This window comes from Salvelinus namaycush, chromosome 7 (genome assembly GCF_016432855.1).
Source record: "Salvelinus namaycush isolate Seneca chromosome 7, SaNama_1.0, whole genome shotgun sequence".
Lineage (NCBI taxonomy): Eukaryota > Metazoa > Chordata > Actinopteri > Salmoniformes > Salmonidae > Salvelinus > Salvelinus namaycush.
This window is the reverse complement of record NC_052313.1, coordinates 57768393-57785555: the sequence shown is the minus strand read 5'-3', so window position 1 is coordinate 57785555 and position 17163 is coordinate 57768393. Positions and strand designations below refer to the sequence as shown.

The following is a 17163-nucleotide window of genomic DNA, read 5'->3' as shown; positions in this document are numbered from 1 at the left end:
GGCAGATCTATACAGAGGTCGTAGGTGTCCTCACATGGGGCAGATCTATACAGAGGTCGTAGGTCTCGTCACATGGGGCAGATCTATACAGAGGTCGTAGGTCTCCTCACATGGGGCAGATCTATACAGAGGTCGTAGGTCTCGTCACATGGGGCAGATCTATACAGAGGTCGTAGGTCTCCTCACATGGGGCAGATCTTGATGCTGTCGGATGTCTGGCTGAACTGACCCAGAGCAAAGTCCAGTCCAACACCAACCCCACTACCCACCCCGAAGGCCGCATACAGTGGCTGTGTAAAGTTGGCACGGAACGTGTGCAGGTGCCCCATGCTCTCCGCCACGCTATAGAACGCCAGGGTGCCCGCGTTGAGGTCCAGGAACAACCCCAGACGCGGCGAGTACGTCACCGGGATGTCCCTCTTCTCATTGTCATGCATTGCCGTGCAACACGTATCCGACAGCTCCAGGCTCCATGATTGGGCGTTGTAGCCAAGCCCCGCCCTGGCGTCCGCCCCCTTCCTGCTCAGGGCTCCATAAGCCACGCCCATTGATGACCCCTTCCCCCGCCAATCCACCTCCCAGTAACATCGCTGGGCGGAAAGGGGGGCCTGGCACAGCACCTGGGTCCAGCCGTCGAAGCGTTGGGGGCAGTCTGGGTAGGGCTGCCCTGCCCCCTGTAGGGTGGCCTTGGTGTTGCCCTCCGACAGGGTCAGACGCCGGTGGGCTGTCCTCGTGTCTAGGGTCAGGGTACAGGCATCTGGGGGAGGGGAGGGATGGATGAATAGTTAAGGTGTGGGGATAAGGACTTTGCAGATTTGGTTGTCAGCTGTTGTGAGTACTCCTTCCCTTTGGCCCTAACCTTCTGAAGTTTTCAGATCTGAAAGTTGTAATCAATATGGTGGATGCTACAATGCTCATACCTTTCCCTTCATATCTGCAAACATGGAAGGGTGAGGGCCAAGGCCACAGGGTAGGGAGCTAACTGGAACAGGCTGTATCTGTGTAGATGTTTAGCTGTTCTATACTCACACTGCAGGAACTCCTCTCTGCTCCTGGGCTCTGGGGCCTGGATGCTGGAGATGTCTATCTCCCTCACTACAGCAGACGAAGACGGGCAGTATGAGGGGAGTGGATCACAACCAGTGGTGGGAAAAGTACACAACTTGAGTAAAAGTATACAGTAGATACCTTAATGGAAAGTTACTCCAGTGAAATACTACTTGAGTAAAAGTATACAGTAGATACCTTAATGGAAAGTTACTCCAGTGAAATACTACTTGAGTAAAAGTATACAGTAGATACCTTAATGGAAAGTTACTCCAGTGAAATACTACTTGAGTAAAAGTATACAGTAGATACCTTAATGGAAAGTTACTCCAGTGAAATACTACTTGAGTAAAAGTATACAGTAGATACCTTAATGGAAAGTTACTCTAGTGAAAGTCACCCAGTAAAATACTACTTGAGTAAAAGTCTAAAAGTATTTGGTTCTAAATATAATTAAGTATCAAAAGTAAAAGTATAAATCATTTCAAATTCCTTATATTAAGCAAAGCAGACTGCACCATTTTCAGGGGCACATTCCAACACTGAGACATAATTTACAAAAATGCATATGTGTTTAGTGAGTGTGTCAGATCAGAGGCAGTAGGGATGACCACGTGTTCTCTTTATAAGTGTGTGAATTGAACCGTTTCCCTGTCCTGCTAAGCATTCAAAATGTAATGAGTACTTTTGGATGACAGTTCGAATGTATGGAGTAAAAAATACATTATTTTCTTTAGGAATGTAGTAAAGTAAAAGTTGTCAAAAATATAAATAGTAAAGTACAGATACTCCAAGAAACTACTTAAGTAAAAATATTTTAAAGTGCTACTTCAGTACTTTACACCACTGATCACAAGGGTAACCTTAAATATAGGCAATATGCTTTCCTCAGATGTAGAGAGGAAGAACTGGAGAATGAAGAAAAGGAATGAATGATGACTCACATGCAGGGAAAGCTGGCATCTGATTCATGATGGGGTCAGGGGTCGGCGGATCCAGGAAAAGGCTGGTATTCACTTCCGGTTGGGATTCAGTCAGTGCACCCATCCCCCCTGTCAAAACAGTATGATGTTTATAGACATTATTTTCAAACAATGTGCTGTGGCACCTGCAAGGTACATTCTGAGGTACATTATACAGTGTCTACACTGGTGAACGGCTAGTAAGACCAGGGTGTATGACCTCTGATGGGGTTAAAGCGTTGAGGGTCGGGACCATAGAGATATATAGAGGACTCATCTTTGTATCTGTGCCATTATAGAGTCTGTGACAGCATGGGCAGCGCCATTGGGGCAATTTCCATTTTCCCGATTGGCTGATCCCTCCTGATGACCCTTTGTCATGACTCCAAGAAAGTCACCAGGAGGGATTATCCAGTGGAGTTGGAAGCCACCCAGTTGACTACATTAAAATGGTGGAAGCCCTCAATGGCGCTGCCCGTGCTAATACGGAGTTTTGGTGACTAGAGGCCTCAATCATTCTCTCTGGTCGGGACTCACATGGGTTAACTCCACCAGTGTTGTTGTTGACTGGCCCAGGTGCCGGTGTGGCACGTCGATGGGAGCGGAAGAGACTTGCTATGGAGCCCATCCGGCTGAAAGCTCCTGAGGCTGGGGTGGCTTGGGTAACAGCACCGGGGGTAGGGGTGGTGGTGGGTTCTGGTCTGGGTGTCTCTCTCCGGCTGGGAGTAGGGCTGGGTCTGGCCGGCTCTGTACGACTTGGACTGCGACTGGGTCTGGCTGGCTCTGTACGACTTGGAGTGGGACTGGGACTGCGTCTGCGCGTCTCTCTTCGACTTTGGGTCGGGCTATTTCTGGCTGGCTTTCTCCGGCTCTGAGTGGGACTAGATCTGGTGCTTGGTCTGGGGGCTGCCTCTCTGGCTGTGGAGAGACGAGAGGTTTTACTGGGTGAGCATGTCTTGATGAGTCTAGAGGCGTCCACATACATACGTTCGGTTTGCTTCTAGCAGAACTCGGCTAGGTGAAACGAACGTCTGTTGAAACGACTTTTGCTTGAAAAATCTCAGTATTACTGTTTTGTCCCGCTTGAGCCACTGTAGCAACAACATACCCAGTAACACTTCCTCAAAATATTAGAAAATAATAAAGATAAATCAAGAAATCTGTAATTATTTTTGACGTTTTCTGCCAAGAAGGTCCTAGTCGTGCAATTTTACATCTAACTAAAATGTTTGGTGCAGTATTTCTCATCTATCTAAAATGTTTGGTGCAGTATTTCTCAAGTGAAAAAATGTGCATTAAAACTAGCCAGCAAACAATCACCGTTCACTGCTCCCACTCCTACTAGGAGCAGTACCTAGTCCAGTAATACTGTTGACCAATCACCGTTCACTGCTCCCACTCCTACTAGGAGCAGTACCTAGTCCAGTAATACTGTTGACCAATCACCGTTCACTGCTCCCACTCCTACTAGGAGCAGTACCTAGTCCAGTAATACTGTTGACCAATCACCGTTCACTGCTCCCACTCCTACTAGGAGCAGTACCTAGTCCAGTAATACTGTTGACCAATCACCGTTCACTGCTCCCACTCCTACTAGGAGCAGTACCTAGTCCAGTAATACTGTTGACCAATCACCGTTCACTGCTCCCACTCCTACTAGGAGCAGTACCTAGTCCAGTAATACTGTTGACCAATCACCGTTCACTGCTCCCACTCCTACTAGGAGCAGTACCTAGTCCAGTAATACTGTTGACCAATCACCGTTCACTGCTCCCACTCCTACTAGGAGCAGTACCTAGTCCAGTAATACTGTTGACCAATCACCGTTCACTGCTCCCACTCCTACTAGGAGCAGTACCTAGTCCAGTAATACTGTTGACCAATCACCGTTCACTGCTCCCACTCCTACTAGGAGCAGTACCTAGTCCAGTAATACTGTTGACCAATCACCGTTCACTGCTCCCACTCCTACTAGGAGCAGTACCTAGTCCAGTAATACTGTTGACCAATCACCGTTCACTGCTCCCACTCCTACTAGGAGCAGTACCTAGTCCAGTAATACTGTTGACCAATCACCGTTCACTGCTCCCACTCCTACTAGGAGCAGTACCTAGTCCAGTAATACTGTTGACCAATCACCGTTCACTGCTCCCACTCCTACTAGGAGCAGTACCTAGTCCAGTAATACTGTTGACCAATCACCGTTCACTGCTCCCACTCCTACTAGGAGCAGTACCTAGTCCAGTAATACTGTTGACCAATCACCGTTCACTGCTCCCACTCCTACTAGGAGCAGTACCTAGTCCAGTAATACTGTTGACCAATCACCGTTCACTGCTCCCACTCCTACTAGGAGCAGTACCTAGTCCAGTAATACTGTTGACCAATCACCGTTCACTGCTCCCACTCCTACTAGGAGCAGTACCTAGTCCAGTAATACTGTTGACCAATCACCGTTCACTGCTCCCACTCCTACTAGGAGCAGTACCTAGTCCAGTAATACTGTTGACCAATCACCGTTCACTGCTCCCACTCCTACTAGGAGCAGTACCTAGTCCAGTAATACTGTTGACCAATCACCGTTCACTGCTCCCACTCCTACTAGGAGCAGTACCTAGTCCAGTAATACTGTTGACCAATCACCGTTCACTGCTCCCACTCCTACTAGGAGCAGTACCTAGTCCAGTAATACTGTTGACCAATCACCGTTCACTGCTCCCACTCCTACTAGGAGCAGTACCTAGTCCAGTAATACTGTTGACCAATCACCGTTCACTGCTCCCACTCCTACTAGGAGCAGTACCTAGTCCAGTAATACTGTTGACCAATCACCGTTCACTGCTCCCACTCCTACTAGGAGCAGTACCTAGTCCAGTAATACTGTTGACCAATCACCGACGAAGGGGCGTAGACTTCCATCGACTTGCCTCAAGGAAAAATGTTGTGTTGCCGAACCAAAACGCCACACCGTTTCATCATAATAAATCCTTAAACTGTTTCGACTACAAAACATATGGTAAGCTTAAAGCCTGTCGCTTCCCAGTCGAAACTGTTCAATCATATATTATGACATTTTTTTGTGACGTTTTGGTTGGTTTTGGTGTTCGCATACACTACATTTCTTCTAGAGGCAAGTGGAAGTTCAGTAGCCAAAGTCTATACGCCCCTTCGTCAGAGATTGGTCAACAGGACTACTCTTGGTAAGAGTGGGAACTATAGACGAGATTCTGCAATTAAGTGTTTGTCATTCAACAAGAGATGACTAGTTTTCATGCAGATTTTTTCACTTGAGAAATACTGCACCAAACATCTTAGATAGATGTGAAATACTGCACCAAACATCGTAGATAGATGTGAAATGATGCGACTAAGACCTCATTGGCAAAAACTATTTCTTGATTTATCTTAGATTAATTCAGACTATTTTGAGAAAGTATTACTGGGTATGTTGTTGCTACGGTGCTTCAAGAGGGACAAACAACAGTAATATTGACGCTTTTTCTCATTTTTTAAGCGACGGTCATTAGGGAGTATATGCGAGCACAGACGTTTCACCTAGCCAGGTTTTGCAAGGAGCAAACCAAACCTATGTATCCGGACGCCTTTCTGATTGCATAGAGAGAGAATGAGAGGAAAAGCGAGGCAGTTGAGTAGATTTCATAAACACTCAAATGATGACTGAATTTGTAGTATTGGTCAAGACCACCTTAGGGAGGTGGTCAGAGATAATTTATGGAACTGATATCTGCAGTTATTCTTAAGAGGTTCAGGATGTGACACAGTACGGATGGAGGAGACAGGAAGAAGGACCATACACAGATGATAAGGAAATGTTCCTCTTGTGAGGCAGGCCAACCTGTGGAACCGGTTATGTTCACAAAGAAATTCTGGGTTTTTCTCTGTGTGTGTGTGTTACCTGGTTCTCTTTCCTCTCTCCTCGGCCTGTCTCTGTCAGCTAAAGGAAAGAGGTAGAAGAGTTTAAACCCCTTTGCACGCAAACGCAAACACACACACACACACACACACACACACACACACACACACACACACACACACACACACACACACACACACACACACACACACACACACACACACACACACACGTCTGACCTCGTGGTTCCTCTCTGCTCCTAACATCCTGAGAGCGCAGGCCTACACCTACAGAAGGAGACATGATTAAGCTGATCTAATGTTTGATCATGATCGTCATAGTGAGATTTGTGATGAAACTAGCCACATGACATCACCCTACCACGTGAGTTAGGACCTCGAACCGCCACGGAGACAGTCGGTGTGGGAGCTGAAACACGACGACGAACGTACACATCATTATGTGTCATTCAATGACCTATCACAAAGCACATGTTAAAACCGATACAGGAAACAGTCGCTACAGTACATACCTGCAGGACGGTTGTTGTTTGTTGTTGTTTTGGATCCCAGACCAGAAAACACTGTGGATTAGTCATTGAAAAGAAAAAGGCACAACATTCACCATTAAAAACATACTGTCTAACCATTAAAAACATACTGTTTAACTATTAAAAACATACTGTTTAACTATTAAAAACATACTGTTTAACCATTAAAAACATACTGTACTGTTTAACCATTAAAAACGTACTGTTTAACCATTAAAAACATACTGTTTAACCATTAAAAACATACTGTTTAACCATTAAAAACATACTGTTTAACTATTAAAAACATACTGTTTAACCATTAAAAACATACTGTTTAACTATTAAAAACATACTGTTTAACCATTAAAAACATACTGTTTAACTATTAAAAACATACTGTTTAACCATTAAAAACATACTGTTTAACCATTAAAAACATACTGTTTAACCATTAAAAACATACTGTTTAACCATTAAAAACAAACTGTTTAACCATTAAAAACATACTGTTTAACTATTAAAAACATACTGTTTAACCATTAAAAACATACTGTTTAACCATTAAAAACATACTGTTTAACCATTAAAAACATACTGTTTAACCATTAAAAACAAACTGTTTAACCATTAAAAACATACTGTTTAACTATTAAAAACATACTGTTTAACCATTAAAAACATACTGTTTAACCATTAAAAACATACTGTTTAACCATTAAAAACATACTGTTTAACTATTAAAAACATACTGTTTAACTATTAAAAACATACTGTTTAACTATTAAAAACATACTGTTTAACTATTAAAAACATACTGTTTAACTATTAAAAACATACTGTTTAACCATTAAAAACATACTGTTTAACCATTAAAAACATACTGTTTAACTATTAAAAACATACTGTTTAACCATTAAAAACATACTGTTTAACTATTAAAAACATACTGTTTTACTATTAAAAACCTGACTATGACGATCCTTCATCAGGAACAATACATCATTATTTCAGGTTATGTATTTCATATCCAAGCTGCACAATTAATGACGATGACCAATCACTCAACTAGACAAGTGAAAAGACCAGCACCAAAAGGAACAGGCACTGAGTATAAAGCATTTGCACTGCGGAAATTAAATATTGCCTTTCCTCACGTTATTTGCTGTTGACTAAAATGTCCAATTCAGATTAGTTCACAATCTCAGTGAATTATGAAAGTCCAACTCACACTACCAATAAAGAAATGGGAAAAACTACTCACAACTCCTGAACCCTCCCGTCTTCTGGCCGCCATTTTTTTTTGCTATGATGGGGAAAACAGTGCAGTGAGTAAGTACAGTCTGTCAATCCACAATTTAAATGTTTATTGGTAATCGATGGCTTCTAGCTCTGGCCCAGGGCATTACGAGCGGCTTACGAGCGGCTTGCTTATGCTGAGCCTTCTTCAAGCCCCACAGAACACCCTGGACCAGAGCTAGAGACATCCTCTGGACCAGAACTCACCTTTATCTCCTAAGGTGAACAGTGTTGTGTTATTCACTGAAGAGAAGGATGAGAAATTACAGTTTATTAACACATTGACATTGTATTGATCCACTGATATCAGTCTATAACATAGTGCAGAAAAAATACTCCGTCTTTATGACAATATTTATAGTGAACAAGGTGATGGTGATCTCTGCTAGTAGTGCCCTGTGTGTGTGTGTGTGTGTGTTGTATGCGTGTCCTCCACTCTGACACACCTGTCTTGGTGATCTTGCCCAGTTCCACATTGCACATGTCCTCCACTCTCTCCCGTAGGTTCAGGATGGCTTCACGTACAGGCTCAAACGTAGCCTCTGGATTGGCCACCACACACGACAGATCATTACACTCAAACGGGCTGCACAGAGACTCACAGGTCTGGAGGGCGGTGCACAGGAGAAGAAGGAGGAGGAGAATGAGGAGAAGAGGATGGGATGGAAGAAATGGAGAAATGAAGACAGAAAGAAAGGCAATGACAGAAAGAGAAGACAGGTCATTTAAGAAATAATGTATTTTGTGATAGAAGCAGCACATTTCAAACATGACTAGGGCAATGCTGCTTTTTAACTATTGGCCCATCCCAGATTTGGTCTTTTACCCCCTGGCAGCCATGTCCAATATGGCCATCAACCAGCTGCATGCAGCTAAATTGGATCAAAAATATATGAAAGGGTCACAGAAAGAGAAAAGCGTCCTACCTCCAGGAAGTGGATGTTGTCTTCACAGCGGAACACCTCCTTCATGTCCTTGTCTCTCCTCTTCAGCTCAGAGATCTCGGCCTCCAGCTTGTCCACCACGTCCTGGGCCTCGCTTACTTTCTCCTGCCCAGCCTGGTTCATCACACCCTCCACCAGCTCCTGGAGCCTCTCCACCGAGCGCTGGAGCTCCGACAGCACCGTCTCTGTGTCATCATGTACCCTGTCTGCTGAGCGCTGGGGACACAAACTCAGGTATGAAGACATACGCACATTGGTACTGTATATGGAGGTGCATAGAAAGGTACTCACTGAGGAACACACACACACACACACACACACACACACACACACACACACACACACACACACACACACACACACACACACACACACACACACACACACACACACACACACACACACAGAGAGACTGGTGTAGTGGGGTGTAGTGTAATGGAATGTTGTGTGGGGTGTAGTGTAGTATAGTGTAGTGTGGTATAGTGTAGTGTGGTATAGTGTAGTGGGATGTAGTGTAGTGGGTGTAGTGGGGTTTAGTGTAGTGGAGTGGGGTGTGGTGTAGTGTAGTATAGTGTAGTGGGGTGGGGTGTAGTGTAGTGGGGTGGGGTGTGGTGTAGTGTAGTATAGTGTAGTGGGGTGGGGTGTAGTGTAGTGGGGTGTAGTGTGGTGTAATGGGGTGTAATGTGGTGTGGTGTAGTATAGTGTAGTGGGGTGTGGTGTACTGGGGTGTAGTGGGGTGGGGTGTAGAGTAGTATAGTGTAGTGGGATGTAGTGGGGTGTAGTGTAGTGGGTGTAGTGTGGTGTAGTGGGGTTTAGTGTAGTGGAGTGTGGTGTAATGGGTTGTAGTGTGGTGTAGTGTAGTGTAGTGGGGTGTAATGGGGTGGGGTGTAATGTGGTGTGGTGTAGTGTAGTGGGGTGGGGTGGGGTGTAGTGTAGTGTAGTGTAGTGGGGTGGGGTGTAGTGTAGTGGGGTGTAGTGTAGTGGGGTGTAATGGGGTGTAGTGTAGTGTGGTGTAGTGTAGTATAGTGTAGTGGGGTGTAATGTAGTGGGGTGGGGTGTAATGTGGTGTGGTGTAGTGTAGTGTAGTGTAGTGGGGTGTAGTGTAGTGGGGTGGGGTGTAGTGTGGTGTAGTGGGGTGTAGTGTAGTGGGGTGTAGTGTGGTGTAGTGTGGTGTAGTGGGGTGTAGTGTAGTGTAGTGTAGTGTGGTGTAGTGTAGTGTAGTGTGGTGTAGTGTGGTGTAGTGTAGTGTGGTGTAGTGGGGTGTAGTGTAGTGGGGTGTAGTGTGGTGTAGTGTAGTGTAGTGTAGTGTGGTGTAGTGTAGTGGGGTGAAGTGGGGTGTAGTGGGGTGTAGTGGGGTGTAGTGTGGTGTGGTGTAGTGGGGTGTAGTGTAGTGTAGTGTAGTGTGGTGTAGTGTGGTGTAGTGTAGTGTGGTGTAGTGTGGTGTAGTGTAGTGTAGTGTAGTGTGGTGTAGTGTGGTGTAGTGTAGTGTAGTGTAGTGTAGTGTGGTGTGGTGTAGTGTAGTGTAGTGTAGTGTAGTGTGGTGTAGTGTAGTGTAGTGTAGTGTAGTGTGGTGTAGTATAGTGTGGTGTGGTGGGGTGTGAAGTAGTGTAGTGGGGTGTAGTGTAGTGTAGTGGGGTGTAGTGTAGTGTGGTGTAGTGGGGTGTAGTGTGGTGTGGTGGGGTGTAGTGTAGTGTAGTGTGGTGTGGTGTGGTGGGGTGGGGTGTGAAGTAGTGTAGTGGGGTGTAGTGTGGTGTAGTGTAGTGTAGTATGGTGTAGTGTAGTGGGGTGTAGTGTAGTATAGTGTAGTGGGGTGTAGTGTAGTGGGCTGTAGTGTAGTGTAGTGGGCTGTAGTGTAGTGGGGTGTGGGGTGTAGTGTAGTGTAGTGTAGTGGGGTGTAGTGTGGTGTGGTGTGGTGGGGTGTAGTGTAGTGTAGTGTGGTGTGGTGTGGTGTGGTGGGGTGGGGTGGGGTGGGGTGTGAAGTAGTGTAGTGGGGTGTAGTGTGGTGTAGTGTAGTGTCGTATGGTGTAGTGTAGTGGGGTGTAGTGTAGTATAGTGTAGTGGGGTGTAGTGTAGTGGGCTGTAGTGTAGTGTAGTGGGCTGTAGTGTAGTGGGGTGTAGAGTAGTGTAGTGGGGTGTGGTGTGGTGGGGTGGGGTGTGAAGTAGTGTAGTGGGGTGTAGTGTGGTGTAGTATGGTGTAGTGTAGTAGGGTGTAGTGTAGTATAGTGTAGTGGGGTGTAGTGTAGTGGGCTGTAGTGTAGTGTAGTGGGCTGTAGTGTAGTGGGGTGTAGAGTAGTGTAGTGGGGTGTAGAGTAGTGTAGTGTAGTGTGGTGTAGTGGGGTGTAGTGTAGTGTGTCCTAAGCCCTTACCTTTGTTGCCTCCAGCATCTTCTTCATGTCTTTCAGCTCTCCTTCTCTTTCTTTCAGTCTCTGATGATTCTCTGTCTGCACCTCAGCCAGCTCTTTCTGCAAAACACAGTCACATCAACTCACTCCTGAATGGACTGGAATGCAGTCTGGAATGCTCACTAGCCCACAAAGACAACTACATAATCACCTAAGATATGGCACCACCTTACTCTATACAGACACACACACGCACGCACGCACGCACGCACGCACGCACGCACGCACGCACGCACGCACGCACGCACGCACGCACGCACGCACGCACGCACGCACGCACGCACGCACGCACGCACGCACGCACGCACGCACGCACACACACACACACACACACACACACACACACACACACACACACACACACACACACACACACACACACACACACACACACACACACACTTCTAATGAATCACCACAGCAAAGGCTGAATGAGAGGCAGTTTCTAGGTGTGGTCAGATCAGCTGTGATGGGACATAGACAGCCCAGCAACCTGTATGGATGTTTTGATCAGACTGTATTTACATGTTTTTGTGGAGTGAGTCTGCACATGGGGGTGTGTTTGATTAATATTATAATAATAATATATACCATTTAGTAAACGCTTTCATCCAAAATGACTTACGGTCATGTGTGCGTACCGTATGTGTGGCCCCAGCGGGAATCGAACCTTGGCTTTGCATACAGAGCCACACAGGACCTGATTGGGTGTTGTTTTGTTGCCTGAGACCTGAAGACTTGCGTTAGCTCCCAGAGCGAATGACTCACCTTTGGTTCAGCGGGATAACACAGTCTTGTGCCAGGCAGTTGATCACATTAGTGGGTGGGTATGGTGTTGTCCATGTACAGCGCATTCGTAAAGTATTTCAGACCCCTTGACTTTTTCCACATTTTGTTACGTTACAGCCTTATTCTAAAATGGATTAAATAAATACAAATTATTCACCAATCTACACAGTACCGCACAAAGACGAAGCGAAAACAGGTTTTTAGACATTTTTGCAAATGTATTGCAAAAAAAATTGGAAATATATTTTTTACATAAGTATTCCGACCCTTTGACAGTGCATGTCAGAGTTAAAACCAAGTCATTAGGTCGAATTAATTGGCCATAGAGCTCGGTGACAGGATTGTGTCTAGGCACAGATCTGGGGAAGGGTACCAAAAAATGTCTGTAGCATTGAAGATCCCAAGAACACAGTGGGCTCCATCATTCTGAAATGAAAGAAGTTTAGAACCACCAAGACTCTTCCTAGAGCTGGTCGTCGGCCAAACTGAGCAATCGGGGGAGAAGGGCCTTGGTCAGGGAGGTGACCAAGAACCCGATGGTCACTCTGACAGAGCTCCAGAGTTCCTCTGTGGAGATGGTAGAACCTTCCATAAGGACAATCATCTCTGCAGCACTCCACCAATCAGGCCTTTATGGTAGAGTGGCCAGACGGAACCCACTCCTCAGTAAAAGGCACAAGACAGCCAGCTTGGAGTTTGCCAAAAGACACCTAAAGGACTCTTAGATCATGAGAAACAAGATTCTCTGGTCTGATGAAACCAAGATTGAACTCTTTGGCCTGAATGCCAAGCGTCACGTCAGGAGGAAACGTGGCACCATCCCTAAGGTGAAGCATAGTGGTGGCAGCATCATGCTGTGGGGATGTTTTTCAGCGGCAGGGACTGGGAGACTAGTCAGGATCGAGGGAAAGATGAACGGAGCAAAGTACAGAGAGATCCTTGATGACACCTGCTCCAAAGCGCTCAGGACCTCAAACTGGGGTGAAGGTTCATCTTCCAACAGGACAACAACCCTAAGCACACAGCCAAGAAAACGCAGGAGTGGCTTCGGGACAAGTCTATGAATTTCCTTGAGTGGCCCAGCCAGAGCCCAGACTTGAACCCGATCTAACATCTCTGGAGAGACCTGAAAATAGCTGTGCAGCGACGCTCCCCATCCAACCTGACAGAGCTTGAGACAATATGCAGAGAAGAATAGTAGAAACTCCTGAAATGCAGGTGTGACAAGCTTGTAGCGTCATAACCAAGAAGACTCAGGGCTGTAATCGCTGCCAAATGTGCTTCAGCAAAGTACTGAGTAAAGGGTCTGAATACTTATGCAAATGTGATATTTCAGTTTTATATTTGAATACATTTGAACAAAATCCTAAAAACCTGTTTTCGCTTTGTCATTATGGGGTATTGTTTGTATATTGTTTGAGAATATAAAAAAAAAAATCTAATTTGGAATAAGGCTGTAACGTAACAAAATGTGGAAAAAATCAAGGGGTCTGAATACTTTCCGAATGCACTGTATGTCTGAGGGCTTACCTGTCTCTCCGTGCGCTCTGCCTTGGTGGAGGTGGTCTCATGGTCCTTGTGCTGGTTACTGGTGCACAGCCAGCACACAAACATCTGGCACTGACGACAGTAGAACTCCTGCAGGTACTTGTGCTCGGTACAAATCTTCTGCGCCAGCTTGCCCGTGGGCGCAATCAGCTCATGCTTTTTCAACTCCGCTTTCGTCTGATGCAGTTTCAGGTGGGCCTCGCAGTAGGACGCCATACACACCAGGCAAGACTTCACCGCAGCCCGCTGGTCTCCAGCGCCGTGGCACGTGTCACAGGGCACGGCCATGGCTGGCAGCTGGCTGACACCACCACCACGGGAACCTCCCTTGGCTCTACCCATGGTGTTGGCACGGTGGGCGCTTCGGATGGACTCCCTGGCAGAGGTGGTGAGGGCCCCCTTGCGGAGCTGCTCCACGGCCTCTGCCAGCATGGTGTTCCTGGACAAGGAGGGCTTGGGACAGAATGTCTGGCGGCACTGGGGGCAGCTGTAGACTCCAGGGGAGCGAGGGTCGTCCTTGCTCCAGTAGTCCTTGATGCAGCCCTTGCAGTAGCTGTGGCCACACGGGATGGTGACTGGCTCATTCGGGAGGTCCAGGCACACAGGACAGTTGAACTGCTCCTCCGTCCACAGATTACCACTCATAGTGAGACCACAGGTAGCAGCGGTGAATGTAGAATATTACAAAGAGAGAGAGCGGAAGAGAGAGACAGAGAGAATAGAGAGAGGCAACTGAGAGGAAAAAGTTGAGGTAGAGATGGATGAAAACAGAAATGGGTAGAATCAGAAAGAATGCTGTACACACAGAGAGATATGTAGCTACAGAGCAGACACACAGAGAGATATGTAGCTACAGAGCAGACACACAGAGATATATGTAGCTACAGAGCAGAGAAACACAGAGATATGAGGTATAAGACAGAGGTATGAGACTGTCCAGGGTGTTAGTCAGAGAGTGGTGATCTCATATGAGATGAACCAATGGTGTTGTCGGAATTAAAGGAAGACAGGTAGAAGGGCGGGGCTAGAGTCACAGAGCTGGTTTAGGGAGAAAAACAGGAGGGGATGAGTTTCTTTGTGATGTCACATACCATTACAGTAACTAGATTAGAATGTCACCAGCATGTTACAGTAACTAGAATAGAATGTCACCGGCATGTTACAGTAACTAGAATAGAAGGTCACCGGCATGTTACAGTAACTAGAATAGAAGGTCACCGGCATGTTACAGTAACTAGAATAGAAGGTCACTGGCATGTTATAGTAACTAGAATAGAAAGCCACTGTTATGCTACAGTAACTAGAATAGAAGGTCTCGGCATGTTACAGTAACTAGAACGAAGGTCACCGGCATGTTACAGTAACTAGAATAGAAGGTCACCTGCATGTTACCGTAACTAGAATAGAAGGTCATCGGCATGTTACAGTAACTGGAATAGAAGGTCACCGGCATGTTACAGTAACTAGAATAGAAGGTCACCGGCATGTTACAGTAACTAGAATAGAAGGTCACCGGCATGTTATAGTAACTAGAATAGAAGGTCACTGGCATGTTACATTAACTGGAATAGAAGGTCACCGGCATGTTACAGTAACTAGAATAGAAGGTCACCTGCATGTTACAGTAACTAGAATAGAATGTCACCGGCATGTTACAGTAACTAGAATAGAAGGTCACCGGCATGTTACAGTAACTAGAATAGAAGGTCACCGGCATGTTACAGTAACTAGAATAGAATGTCACCGGCATGTTACAGTAACTAGAATAGAAGGTCACCGGCATGTTACAGTAACTAGAATAGAAGGTCACCTGCATGTTACCGTAACTAGAATAGAAGGTCATCGGCATGTTACAGTAACTGGAATAGAAGGTCACCGGCATGTTATAGTAACTAGAATAGAAGGTCACCGGCATGTTACAGTAACTAGAATAGAAGGTCACTGGCATGTTATAGTAACTAGAATAGAAGGTCACCGGCATGTTACAGTAACTAGAATAGAAGGTCACTGGCATGTTACAGTAACTAGAATAGAAGGTCACTGGCATGTTACAGTAACTAGAATAGAAGGTCACCTGCATGTTACAGTAACTAGAATAGAAGGTCACCGGCATGCTACAATAACTAGAAAGAAGATCACCGGCATGTTACCGTAACTAGAATAGAAGGTCACCGGCATGTTACAGTAACTAGAATAGAAGGTCACTGGCATGTTACAGTAACTAGAATAGAAGGTCACTGGCATGTTACAGTAACCAGAATAGAAGGTCACCGGCATGTTACAGTAACTAGAATAGAAGGTCACTGGCATGTTACAGTAACCAGAATAGAAGGTCACTGGCATGTTACAGTAACCAGAATAGAAGGTCACTGGCATGTTACAGTAACTAGAATAGAATGTCACCGGCATGTTACAGTAACTAGAATAGAAGGTCACTGGCATGTTACAGTAACTAGAATAGAAGGTCACTGGCATGTTACAGTAACTAGAATAGAAGGTCACCGGCATGCTACAGTAACTAGAATAGAAGGTCACTGGCATGCTACAGTAACTAGAATAGAAGGTCACCGGCATGCTACAGTAACTAGAATAGAAGGTCACTGGCATGTTACAGTAACTAGAATAGAAGGTCACTGGCATGTTATAGTAACTAGAATAGAAGGTCACCGGCATGCTAGAGTAACTAGAAAGGTCACCAGCCTGTTACAGTAACTTGAATAGAAGGTCACCGGCATGTTATAGTAACTAGAATATAAAGCCACTGGCATGTTACAGTAACTAGAATAGAAGGTCACCTGCATGTTACCGTAACTAGAATAGAAGGTCACCTGCATGTTATCGTAACTAGAATAGAAGGTCACCTGCATGTTACATTAACCAGAATAGAAGGTCACCTGCATGTTACAGTAACTAGAATATAAGGTCCCCGGCATGTTACAGTAACTAGAATGAAGGTCACTGGCATGTTACAGTAACTAGAATAGAAGGTCACCGGCATGTTACAGTAACTAGAATAGAAGGTCACTGGCATGTTACAGTAACTAGAATAGAAGGTCACCGGCATGTTACAGTAACTAGAATAGAAGGTCACTGGCATGTTACAGTAACTAGAATAGAAGGTCACCGGCATGTTACCGTAACTAGAATAGAAGGTCACCGGCATGTTATAGTAACTAGAATAGAAGGTCACCTGCATGTTACATTAACTGGAATAGAAGGTCACCGGCATGTTACAGTAACTAGAATAGAAGGTCACCGGCATGTTATAGTAACTAGAATAGAAGGTCACTGGCATGTTACAGTAACTAGAATAGAAGGTCACCGGCATGTTACAGTAACTAGAATAGAAGGTCACTGGCATGTTACAGTAACTAGAATAGAAGGTCACTGGCATGTTACCATAACTAGAATAGAAGGTCACCGGCATGTTACAGTAACAAAACAATAAAGAAAGTCACATGCTTCCTTCCTTGCATATCAGCTGATTATACCTAGACCATTCCACTATAGGTGAACTCTCTCTGTCTTTTTCTCTCCCTCCATCTCTTTCTCTAAAAACAACATAGTGTGTGAAAACAGACGCTAGGTGGAAGTGGTGGTCTGACCAAGCCTGTCTTCAACCAGTAGAGGCCACAGGAGGCTGGTGACACCTTCATTGGGGAGGATATGCTTGTGGTATTGGCTGGAGCTGAATCAGTGGAATGGTATCAAATACACCAAACACATGGTTTCCATGGTTTCCATGTGTTTGATGCCATTCCATTCGCTC

General features: G+C 45.4%; 1 protein-coding gene across 1 annotated transcript; it reads right to left on the bottom strand.

Annotated features, from left to right (window-relative positions):
• Nucleotides 1-182: 182 nt before the first annotated feature.
• trim25l (tripartite motif containing 25, like) lies at nt 183-14039 on the bottom strand. Its single transcript, XM_038997394.1, has 8 exons — nt 13377-14039; nt 11022-11117; nt 8638-8871; nt 8158-8317; nt 7919-7954; nt 2547-2927; nt 1030-1095; nt 183-757 (listed from the first exon to the last, which is right to left on the bottom strand). The coding sequence occupies exons 1-8, from the start codon at nt 14037-14039 to the stop codon at nt 183-185; spliced, it is 2211 nt and encodes a 736-aa protein (XP_038853322.1).
• Nucleotides 14040-17163: the final 3124 nt, after the last annotated feature.

Excerpts from the sequence above, each read along its gene's own strand:
- trim25l (XM_038997394.1), bottom strand. The coding sequence starts at position 14,039 with ATGAGTGGTAATCTGTGGACGGAGGAGCAGTTCAACTGTCCTGTGTGC. Across the intron at positions 8,872-11,021 it reads AGATGCTGGAGGCAACAAAG|CGCTCAGCAGACAGGGTACA; the intron begins GTAAGGGCTTAG and ends TTGTGTCCCCAG. Across the intron at positions 758-1,029 it reads CAGAGAGGAGTTCCTGCAGT|ATGCCTGTACCCTGACCCTA; the intron begins GTGAGTATAGAA and ends CCCCTCCCCCAG.